Genomic DNA, 12,933 nt, shown 5'->3' with positions numbered 1-12,933 from the left:
TGATTTTATGAAGTTTGTCCATACAATATTTTTATAACAATTAATTTTTAATATAACCCAAATTTAATTTAATAACTAATCATGGCCATGAGAAATCCAAGACTACCGATGTTACCCGGTTACGGCGCCAACCCCTTGGCGAGTACTTTTAATAAACTTATAGAATATTATGTATTTTATTTTCTGTTTGACCTTATACCTATTAAATATATTAACCTTATACCTCTACTAAATTCAGCCTACATCTATATTATCTGGTTTAATAAGCTAGTTCTGATATATATTTCATATACTTATGTAGACACATTATCAACATATTCATTAGTTAACCCTTTTCCTACGGGGACTTTGAGGACCCAGTCACCGCTCAATACGGGCATGTATTGGCGAGTCAGCGGTTTGACATAATTTCACTTACTTGTATCTTTTGAAGTACAACAGCTACATGCTTGAAATTTCACACACACATTAAGTATAATATGTTTAGTTAATAACTAATCACTTGGTGTATTTATATTCACTAATATTTCTTATTTCACGCTTAATAAATTGAAAATCACTAAGAAATTGAAGATTTTTTTTATTTATTTTTTTAAGTTACTATTAGCGAATTTCTCAAAATTAAGTTTTAAAGTATTAGTTTATTATATATGTAACACAACTATATACTTAAAGGGTGATAATTATTGAAATATTTAAAAAAATCAATTACTTAAAATGTTGCATAGAAACTAATCTCTGCTACTGACGAAAAATAGTGATGTGCGCATATCGATACAACTGTCGATAATTCTGTAAGTACGGAATAAAAGCTCAGCAAGTTATGTTTTTAGTAAAAAAAATATTATATTCCAATTTTGTAACTATTTGGACAAATAAATGTCAAAAAACTAAAAATAACATTCAAAACACCCAAACCCTCACTTCTACAACAAGTCGATGAAATATAAAACAACACTAGGACCGCCATATTGAGTTCAATAAAATTATTTGCGCTTCTGCAGTACGGGTGTCAACCCCAGTTGACAGCAAAAAAGCGGTAATTTTAAAAACATGTTTGTGTCAGAGCCATCTACCGAAATATTATGATATTTTTTTCTTTGCACCTATATTAATCCCAATGCATAATGTGACCGCTATTACCAAGACACAAGGTCTCGTTTTGATTAAAAAAATATTGAACATGAACCTTCGATCAACTATAGTTGACACCCGTAGGCAGTGTTGGCCGAAACGTTAATGCAATTAACCATTAACCAGTACAAATTGAACCGTAAACTGTAACCGTCCGTTACGGTTTACGGTTTAATTTGTGCTGATTAATGGTTAATTGCAATTAACGTTCGGCCAACACTGCCCGTAGGTAAAGGGTTAAATACCAGTTATACCATTAGGTAGGTACTTACTGTTCCTTTACATTTTCGGGTGATCTCTGACACTGTCGTATACATTGACTTACAGGTATGTACTACGTTGTATAGAATTCTAGTTAGTAATCATGGGACCACTGCGACACACGGCTATAGATGTAGTGCATATTATTTTCCATGTTTTTTCCATGGTTTTTTCGCAGAAACGTACGAACGTGTCTTTCTATTTCAGTCAGTTCGGTACATAAAGTACTGAGGTTGACTGAAGTAGCATGACAAATACAAACGTTTCCGAGAAAATACGATGGAAAACAATTTCTTCTATTCGTCGACTATAATGTTTGAATTAAGATTTCGTATACCACTGTAAATTGGTACTTTTCATGTATGGGCTCAACTATAATATTCATTTCGAAACGGTTTAGTCAACTATAATGAAATTGCCCAATCACAGCCGCGGTCCAGAGGAAGAAACAAAACGATAGCTCAAATTAATTATTTATTTTAGGTTGTATAGTAGAAAGTGTAGAAACAATAGCTTCATAAGTCAGAAAGGCGCATGTGACACCCTTAATATAGCAACATCCATACACTACTAAAATCGCTTGGCGATTTATTTTCAATTTAGAGCAGTTCAAAGTCAACTCTAGGATAGTGAATTTTTTGATAATTTTCTAATAATATAACATATAAGAAATACTTACATAGAACTTAGGTAGGTATATCTTTTGTGTAATGTTATCTCTGTGTTTAATTTAAGTACATATGTGTTAGTTTAGAGTAGATAGATAAAATTGCAATACCCTTACAGGGTGTCATGTTGTGATACATTATCGATTAAGAACATCTGTAATACCAAAGTGAAAGCAATCAATATATTATTATATATTCTCTTTATTTATTCTTCTTCTTATGTTAGGCTTTTTATAATATGTATATAAAAGTAAAATATAAAAACACTTACAAAACAATACAAAATACATATAAACACATTATAAAAAACCTAACCTAGGGTGCCGCCGGTAGCGGGGCAGGGCCCAAGCTGCCGGTGGTCAGGGCTGCAGAGAGAAGAACCGGCGGACTATCCGCGCCGTGTCCAAGATCACCGCCTTCTGTATCTGACCCTTGATCCAACCACCTAGCGAGTCTCTCAAGGTGTTGGTCGAGACTTTTCGATATGAGACCGTTCGCTGAAACGACTATCGGGACAATGATCGTCGAATCAACTTCCCACATGGCGGTTATCACGTGAGCCAAGTCTAGGTACTTACTGGACTTGTCCTTCTCGGCTTTCACGAGATTCTCATCATGGGGGATGGTGATATCGACGAGCACGGCCCGGCGTTGCGATCGATCTATTATCACAATGTCAGGCTTATTGGCTACAATAGTCCTGTCAGTGATGATAGATCGATCCCAATAGAGCGTGGCACGACCATTCTCAAGAACTGGCCCAGGTAAATACTTGTAGTACGGCACTTCGCGGACCACAAGGCCGTATAGAAGAGCAAGTTGCTGGTGAATAATCCTGGCTACGAGATTATGTCTGTGCAAGTACTCGCCGTTAGCAAGATGAGAACAACCGGAAATGATATATTATATATTATTATTAATTTGTTAGACCAACTAGTGAAAATGTTAGACTATGTTATATATTTGTAATCTACTCACAAAGCCCTTTCGTTTGGTACCTCACATGGTATGTTTAAAAGAAAAAAGTTAAAAACTTTGTACTGCCGATTTTGTGACGTCACAGTTATCCCCCCACACACTTAGAAAGTGACAAGTTCTTATTTCGTACTCAGTAGACTCTACCGAATACAACGATACCACTTCGAATGAATGGTCACATCGAATGGTGTATTAGGCCCTCTGGCCGCTGTACTATTTAGGTATAGCCGGTTGTGTGTCGAATCTTTGATAGCCGTACAGTCACCTGCAATAATATGTTACACAACGAAGGCCGCAGAGATAATACAGATATCTAACACGTTTTTATTTTTAGAGCCAATAAGAGCGTGTCACATATTTTTGCAGCCTTCGAAGAATAACATATTATTGCAGTAGGTGACTGTGTACAGTGTGTACCTACACAAGTCGCATATCTATTAGTGGCTCTGTGACCTCGCGAGCATAGCTTAAAACTAAATAAAGGTATGGCTCTGTAATTTTGATAAAAATATACAATAACTGATTCGTCGAAAAAATTATATTTAAATTTTAATTATCGAGCCTGCTCACAAAATTTTACGAGAATCTGTTGAGAATTGCGACCTGTAGAGGAGAACATCCGGACATACGAAAGAATCTTTGCCCAAGCTGAAACGGAGACCTTCGCTAACGCTCGGTCAATTATACAAATTTACATTGTGAACGATGGACTTGTGACGTATAAGCGGTTGGTATCTATTTTTATTACCTAAGTCATTTTAAATTACAGATTGGGAGAACCAAATTTGGAGTTCGTCCAGTTTTCACATCGATCGACAAAGTTAACATGTTAGTCGACAAAGCAACTGAAGAAAACATCGTGCCCTCGCTGTACTCTCGAAAGCAAGCCCCGGAATTGCCTACCTGGCTCATGTACGATAAGAACGTATGTCCATATTTATTATACCTACCTAAAATATTTGTTGTTGTACCTTTTCTTTTTTTGATTTGGGACTTTTGATTGTTATCAGATATTGCGTTTCGAAGCGTATTTCCAACAAACGCTGCATGAGATGCGATCTGCATCCAGCGTGCTTCGCAAGGTGAATATATTCTTCTTCCTTGAAGATGGTACGATCAAGGTTATGGAACCACGGACGGATAACAGCGGGATGTCGCAAGGTTAGTACTATATACGGGTTTACTACCGAGGAATAGGTACCTACTTAATGCAAGTGATTATTGTTATTTGTTAGATAAAATGGCTTTATCTACTTTTCCTTTTTCTGATAAAATTCTATTTATTATCTATCTTAACATGATTATTAAGAACATCGATCGTTCTCCTAAATGTTTGAAGAGCTACCTCAAGGAAATAACGGAACCCTTATAGGATCACTTTGTTGCCCGTCCGTCTGTCTGTCAAGAGCTCAAGACCCTTTGTGTCGGGAACGCGTGGAGGTATCGATTCGAAATTAAAACCAAAGATAGATATAATTCCGTAATAGATGAATACAGTCTAAGGAAAAAACGTGCCTCGAAAATCAAGAAAATTTGATTCTCGATCAGAGGGCGCTACTACCTTTGGCCTACTGTAGTATAGATGACGTTGACGGTTTCGTTTGTTATTTAACAATTTTAACGCATATCAGTGAAAGAACATGGGTCTAAATCATACAATCAAATACTCAGGTCTACAGCCCCTTGAAGCTTTTCGACACTCAAGGGTATCAAAATTTATAGGGTACTACCCGTTAACCTAGAACTACCTATGAAATTTGAGGTGCTCAAAAACATCTGAACACGCACTCTAACGCCTTGACAATAGAGGCGTGTTCAGATAGTTGTGAGCGCCTTGGCCGCACCTATTTTTCTGATGGTGAATCGTAGGGAAAAATCTGAAAACTATAAAAAAGTAAAACTTTTACGGAAACCTCGGTAGGCGAGTCCGACTCGCACTTGGCCGGTTTTTATGTAAAAACTCACGCAAGGATCGCCCTGACGATTATGCTGGTATCCAGATACTAAGAATGACCCAGTATCTAAAACGAATACGATTCTTGGCACTTCTTTTCTCCTCCAGTGGAACAACTTTCTGATCCTTGGGTGGTTCCATATAAATAAGCCGACAAAGCGGCCTTCCGGCTTCGGAGGATTTACCTAGTGTCGTACCTTATCGGTTACTTACATTTTAGGAACAATGATATGTAGACAACGAATCCGACTTCCGCACAGCTACGACATGTATTACGATGTACTCGATTTGAATATTGGAAGAGAGGTCACTTTTCACGGAAAAGTTTTTAAAGTAAGTAACTTACTGTCTGTGTCTACGCTCGTTAAAACGAAACCTATAGGCACTCTGTATCTTTCCTTATTTCCCAATTGAATTTCTCATTCCGTATAAGTAGTAATATTCTAATATTTAATGTGGAATAGTTTTGAGCGGGTTACTTACTTCGAAAGATTGATGAATAATGCTTATCATGGAAATGCAGTAGGTACTTTTTAAGCTTCCTTTTCCACTTAGTGCTCTGAGCTTTAGTAATTTTCCTGCCTTTCTTATAGTGTGGTGTTTCAGTCATCATCATAACTATTCATCACTCGACTGCCGCCAGGCAAAGAGTCTCATTATTTTCCTAACAATAATTTCTTTTTTTTAGATTGTGAATTGCGACAATTTCACTAGAGTGTTCTTAAATCGCCTGGGAATCAATGTACCAGATCCTTTAAACTGGCCGGACGCTGTTGAAGTAAGTTCAAGGAATTCTTATTTTATAAGTTTCTGTACAGTCAAGGGCATAAATATATTTACATTCCCAAAGTTTCAAAAATATGTGTACACTCTTACACCTTAGATAATAAAGTCGTGTTCACATATTTTTGAGCCATTTGTCTGGATCGATATTTTTGCCTTCGACTGTACAGTGTTACTTTTTTGCAACTCTTAGTGTTGGTACATGTCGGACTGCTGAAATTATAATCTTTGCCTAATTATAATTTTATTTTCGTAACCACATTTTAGAGATCTCTACCAAAAGAAAAACCGCCCAAACATAGACCGTTTCGCCAATTCCTGGATTTTGACAGACAAGTGTTAAGGTATGGCAAGCTATTATAGTATAATTTATAGTTTAATCAATCTGCACAGTATAGACTTATACATATAAGCAAGCAGGTAGCAGTCATTTATATAGAGGTATCTCCTTTTAAAAATCAAATCTGTTAACACACCCATCTATAATATTTTCGTGCAGATTTTACGGCTATTGGGACGACCGCGGGTCAGAATTTGGTACCAATCATACACTCGAGATACATTACTTCTTGGCTGACGACACAATCGAGATTAAAGAAACTCTTCCACCAAACTCCGGAATGGAAGCAGGACCAATGTTCCTGAAGAGAATGCGACTGCCCAGAGTGCGTATCAATATTCAATAGTACCTACAGTAGTTATTTAGTTATAGTTATTTATTGCAGATGAAGCATAAGAAGGCTCCTTTGAAAGGGTTTCATGGAAAGCTACAAATATGAGCGAGATACACGGCGAGTTCAAAATTACATCAAATTGTGAGTTCGAATCGTCTGGAACTTCAAGAGCGATAAAACTGAATATTACACGATTACATTTGCCATATTACCCAGGGCCCATTTGCCATATTTATGTATTTAGCAGAGTACTTTTCTTCGAGACGCGCATTATGTGACCTTTAAAATTCATGTTATCAGAAACTGCCAGATCACGTGGAAATGACGGGTGGTCCCCTAACGCCTTCGTACAGCCCAGCAGATTTAAGCATCGGAGCAGTCTTGAATGTGTTTGGACGGAATGTCGTATTAACGGATTGTGATCCTTTTACTAAGGAATATTATCGCGTCACATATGGATTCGGTACGTGTGATTTATCTTATGGATTTACTCACGGTACCTACCTAAGTAAATCCAATTATTATTAGGTAATAATAGACATGATAATGCGATATGTCAATTTAATAGAACACTGATATTTTGAATCAGTGAAAGAAGGCTAGCAAAGAGAGTGTATAACGGAGAAGTAAAAACGGGAGTTGGAAGGGGCAGACCTCGGCGGACTTTCTCTGATCAGATCGGGGAAATCCTGAAGAAAGGCCAGGTCAAGAGCACCCTAAACCGGCGAGCGTGTATGAGGAATGTTATGAAAGTGAAGGAAGCGAAAGAGGTATGTCAGGATCGTAGCAAGTGGAAATCCGTGGTCTCTGCCTACCCCTCCGGGAAATAGGCGTGATTATATGTATGTATGTACTGATATTTTTATAGTATATTGCACTTGTATATTATAATATCGTGCTTGGGTGCTCATTAAATCTCTTGTAGAGCGTACACACCCTTTTTTTAAGAAGTTCATACTTATGTAGGCATGCTAGAAAACTTTAGTAAGGAAGCTCCGCTCATGCCTACTTACCCCAATCCAGTCAGTCAGACAGACAGTCGATACGAAATGTTGCGGTAGGAAATTTCTCTGTAACAACCAATAACACAGTAGGTACAGTGAGTGGTGAATGTTATAAAGATAATATGTTGATTGTGTAGATACATTTGTGCCTCTGCCGACACCGGGCGCGGAATCCCACTGTGTGAGCACTAGCGTGGCGGATCGTGAACTTCCACCGTGGAATGGCTATGGCTCGTATGACGACTCAGCTGAGAATTGTCGCACTGTTGAACCTAAGCCTGTGCATGGAGATTTCATGAAGTTTCTTCACAAGGATAAGTAAGTTGTTTGATTTCAATGTATGTCTGTCTGTTAGAAAGGTACAGCTGTGATCTGTGATACTGTGATGGAAAGTCTCCTACAAAGTGGATCGATGAGTTGGCTTAGTACACTAAGAACGGCTGATATGATAATTGTAAAGGTTAGCGTTTAGGATGTTACTGCAATTTCTTTATCTTAGCTTCGTAATTCATTATCATTCAATTCAATCTGTAATTGACTATTGCCGCATAATCCTTGGCCCATTTTTAAAGTACCAAGGTAAATCACATTTTGCCTTGATATTGCCTAGAAGTAATGTACATTTCAACTTTAGTTTGGCTATGATATAAATATACCTAGTAACGCTATAAGCAGGACCTGACTTAGAGTTCTGGCCGCCCTAGGCTGACTATGTATATCCGCCCCCCGCTTGTCTCAACTCAGAGCCGCCGCCGCGCCCCCTTGCGCGCCCTCTTGGTCCTTGCGTCCTAGGCTTTAGCCTTATTAGCCTGTGGGTAAATCAGGCCCTGGCTATAAGATGCTACAATGATAATGATAATATTACATATGTAATAATGATAACATGATAATATTATCATCATAATCATTTTACATACATTACATTCAGTGGGCAATAACATATGTCATTCTTCGATGGCCGCAAAAATATGTGATACAATCTTACAAATAAGATCTCGAATCGAATAAGATCGTGTCAAATATTTTTGTGTTATTGCAGGACACTGTACCTGTAAACTATTGGCTCGCCGAAGAGCACGTAAGTATCTATTTTAGATATTTGCAAGCGACATGTCCATCTAATAAAGTAAGTCTTACTTAATTTTAGGGTTGGCTTCGATTCGCATGTTCTTCGCTTCGCTGCGCGGCTTATTACTGACAATCCTGAAGACGGAGGGCGATATTTCATTGTAAAATACTTCTTGAGTGACGACACCATGGGCATATTTGAACTAGGGGAAAGGAATTCTGGATTTAAGGTACTGACCTTAGCATTAGTTAGCATTCTTTCCATAATCGTAAGGATTTTATTCATCTAAGATCAGCCGGGTTAGGAAGAACATATATAATGTTTTTCCCCTCACTAGCTCGGAAAGCCGTCTTTTATCCTTTAAAACAAACGGGGAAAAACGCATTTTATCCACTAGTGGGGAAAGTAATTTGACCTTGGATGGAGCGTGTTTAAGTAGCTTGACAGATAACAAAACGTAAAACGCTCATAATAATGGTTCGTTCGATATTAATTATCATTAAATAAATGGTTTGAGAATCTAATAAAAAATACCAAATTTAGCTTTATTTAATAATTTTAAGTCATAAACGTTAAAATTCCATAAGAAACGTTAGATTTTTTATAATGATGTTAAATATAATTCTGAACGCACAAGTTGAGTCGATGCAATTGCAAAACGCATCGTTGACATTTCATACGTCAGAAGAGAAATGTCAACATTGTCAACAAAATTTTTACTGTTCTTCTCACCGACTCACGTAAAAATCAGAATTTCTAGTGTTTTCTGTTATAATATCGTAAAAAAATTAGTGATTCCAGTGATGAAGATGATCTAACGCCTGTGGATGTTGCTGGTTGTTGCACTTTCCTCGCTATAGTGAGGGGAAAAGTTTTGTGTTACACACGGGTGCAAATGTATTTTACTTCTCGTGTGTTGAAACACTCGCTACGCTAAGGATTCTATTTTAGAACCACTCGCTTCGCTCGTGGTTCAACTATAGAATCCTTTCGCTTGCTCGTGTTTCAATTCCACACTCGCGGGTAAAATACAACTTTGCACCCTTGTATAACAAATAACTATTGCCTCGGAAAAGAATAAGAGTTTGAACATTTTATACGAGTGTTTCTCTTACCTCATTTGTCGATACAAAAAATACTCTTTCAGTAAAGAAAGTCTCATCTCATGTCTGATAATTAATAATGTATCTCTGGTTTGTATTTGTACCCGAGGGCGTCCGCTAGCTAGCGCGGGTGCACGGAGCGGGCGAGCAGGTTAACGTAAAATAGTATGAGAAACGCTAATGGTAGACCGCGAGCCAGGCGCAAATTTCGTCAGTCATCGCCTCCCTTGCCTCCATCGCCTCCCGGCAATTGGTCATGGAAATCTGTTCCTGGCCCGCGGTCTACTGAGACGCGGACGGTTGCGGCAGATTTTACCTACAATGGCACCCGCGCGCGTGCGCCCGCTCTGTGCACCCGCGCCAGCTAGCGGACGCCCTGGGTAATACTATTTGTTTTGTTCAATAAAGTGTTTATTACTTAGTACCAAATGGTTTTTAATAGCAGAAGAGGTGTATACCTAGTACCAATTTGGTACCAATACCTCATTGCTTAGGTATTAAGTACTCGTTTTTTTTCCTAGGGTGGTAAATTCTTCCGACGCGACAAGATGTATCATCCGGACGTGGACTTCTTCGTGTCGAAAGAGCCACCCTCGTACACTGACAAGGATATGTGGATCGGCAACGAACTTGTGATCCGCAAGCATCGCTTTAGACTCTTTGCCGCCGATGAGTACGCCTTGCGGTATATGGAGCTACATGCTAAAGAGGTCAGGAATAACAGACACTTTAGGATAGTACCAGGGGTGCGAAACTTCTAGCTTAGGGCAAACTCGGCTCCGTTCGGCTCAGCATTGCTCCGAGCAATTATTGGTGTATGACGTCCCTTTGCGTGCACGACCACAGATAAGATAATGACCTGAATTTTGACAACCCTAAATAGCCGAAAGAGATAGTGCCATATATTAGGAAGGGACATCATGATTCGACCCTGAACCGCTGTCAAACTTCGGTTTTGTAGGAAGTTTCCTTTCTGTACGGTAGTATTAATTAACAACTGGCGCGGTCGAGGTCGAGACAGAACCCGATGAAAGCTTGATGTAAATGGTGCTACCTTGTCAAGCGTTTGGACCTATAAGGAGAATTCGACATTGCGTGTCTTAAATTCAATTTGTTATACTTATGTTGTCAAACACAATGGATGTCGCGTCCGCGTGCTCATCTAGGGCGCATTTAGGTATACCTATATATACCTATAGCGCGCTGCAAAATTGCATGGACACATCATGAATGAATTTATTCATAAAGTGGCCATGCAATTTAGCGGCGGGTGTACAGTTACCTGCTATAATATGTTACACAACGAGGGCCACAAAAAGCTGTGCGCTCTTATTGCGCTACAAATAAGAACGTGTCAGATATTTTTGCGGCCTTCATTGGGTCATATATTATCGCTGGTGTCTGTACATTGAGTGTGGTGGCAATGAAACAACATCGGTAGGTATTCAATTTGATGTTTTTAACAAATCTCCTGATGTGATACATTTTAATTATACTTGTAGTATCCAATGGCTAACATACCACTGATTATGGACAAGATTCGACGTACTTTGGCAGCCAAGGAAAACGGCTACAAGAACTTTGTTGCAAAATACATGGACGCTGTCTTGCCAAATAATAAAGATTTAATGACGACGCGTTGTTTCAAGTAAGGATGCAGTTCCTACCTATCTACTTAAGTATTCACACCGTTTTTAGTTTTCGTTGTTATATATTTTTTTAATTAATGACTGACTAGATATGTAGGTAACTACTCTCAATTTTCAGACAAGCACTGAAAGAAATAATGTGCGAAAAAATGACAGAACATGAATTTATAACATTGGTTCGTTATTTCCGTGGTGATCCCGGGCAAGAGCCAAGCCCAAGAAGGGAAATGATCAGGTGATTTGAGATAAGACACTACCATAATACTTACCTAATGATTACGAATCATTCTTAAATTATAGGTTTCCCGGAGCTCACCTATTGCCTCTTTCTAGCCTCTTAAACAGTATAACTAACCATGCCTTTGTGATGTTATACATTTTGTTATAAAATATTATTTGCTTGAAGGTCTTTGGTGTTCACGGATCTGACGCGAGGCCTCTGGGACGATCGTGCGCGACTGCAGGAAGGCCTGCTACACGCCGACGAGGCCAAATTGGGAGCATTGTCCGTTCCACGCTTACGTCAGTTACTGCGTGCGCATCGCCTGCCTATCAACACTGACCTCTTGGACTGCATGCTCGGAGTGTATGTTACTTATGATTAGTCATTTATAGTATTTGAAACCTTGTGTTTCTTTGAAAGCAGCTATTGAGTTACTATAAAGATAATTACCCCCCAGAACACGAACCAAAATTAGTGTGATGTCATTCACGGTCCAATTTTTCATCTCGATAGCGTAGACTAGTCTAGGTCTAGTTCCTTCGAAAGTAAGGTACTCGCTTTTAATTAATTAAGTAATGCAGTATATGTTGTGCACAGATTGGAGAAAGACGACGACTGCAATATCCGCTACGACGACCTGATGTCGTTCCTGGACTTCCAAACTCGACCTGTCTACAACCTTGCGGAGGGAGACTACCAAAAAGTTGTGCGACATGCGCCCCCTGTTAAATTTACAGAGGTATGTTTATTATTTTTTACTCCTCCATATCTATGCATGGCTGGCATGATACTTTCGAAAATTTTTGGGTTTGGACACTCACCATCATCTTCCTCGCGTTCTCCCGGCGTTTTTTGCCACGACTTGCTTTTTATTTTTGGGCACTATTCCGATCCAAAATCATTTTTGATTCAAAGACGTCTAAGAAATGTCAATCTTTGGTAATGATCTTTGCTCTTATATGTCAGTTATTTTCCAGGTATCCGAGTAAGTATTATTTTTTATTTACAGTGCAAGCAGTGGGCAGATGTGGACACTATAATTAAAGAGGGCTACGTTAACTGGAGCGCCTTCCTCTGCCAACTGAACGTCGAGCATCTTGTTAAAGATCCTCAGCCTTAAAATATTTTATGTTACACTGAACTGCATCTACTACGAGTGGTGGCCACACCGCGAGTAGGCCTTAATTAACAAGCGGTTGGTTGAAAATTACCAGAAGTCAGTATGAGTTAGAGATAAACCTTTATTAAACTGAGCACCCTTTCACACCACCTACGCTCACATCTAAAGTAATATTATATACCTACGCATAATGATTGGGTGTGTTGCGTCTGTAAGAATAGGTAATTAAGATGTGTGCGATGGTAGTAGAAGGGGCGAGCACTTTAACAATGGTTTATTTGTAACAAATCATTGATTGTATCGTGACACAAGT

At 38.7% G+C, this 12,933-nt stretch overlaps 1 protein-coding gene across 1 annotated transcript; it reads left to right on the top strand.

The window, feature by feature from the left end:
• On the top strand, positions 1–12,695 carry LOC134746129 (EF-hand domain-containing family member C2-like). Its single transcript, XM_063680410.1, has 16 exons — positions 1–138; positions 3,811–3,966; positions 4,052–4,202; positions 5,216–5,328; positions 5,684–5,773; positions 6,046–6,122; positions 6,278–6,443; positions 6,753–6,915; positions 7,594–7,774; positions 8,604–8,754; positions 10,150–10,338; positions 11,131–11,276; positions 11,396–11,512; positions 11,684–11,863; positions 12,098–12,239; positions 12,510–12,695. Exons 1-16 carry the CDS (start codon positions 82–84, stop codon positions 12,618–12,620), a joined length of 2,190 nt encoding a protein of 729 aa, XP_063536480.1. The 5' UTR covers positions 1–81; the 3' UTR covers positions 12,621–12,695.
• Positions 12,696–12,933: the final 238 nt, after the last annotated feature.

Source organism: Cydia strobilella, chromosome 12 (assembly GCF_947568885.1).
Source record: "Cydia strobilella chromosome 12, ilCydStro3.1, whole genome shotgun sequence".
NCBI lineage: Eukaryota > Metazoa > Arthropoda > Insecta > Lepidoptera > Tortricidae > Cydia > Cydia strobilella.
The sequence above is the reverse complement of the archived record's forward strand: the minus strand, read 5'-3'. Positions and strand labels throughout refer to the sequence as shown.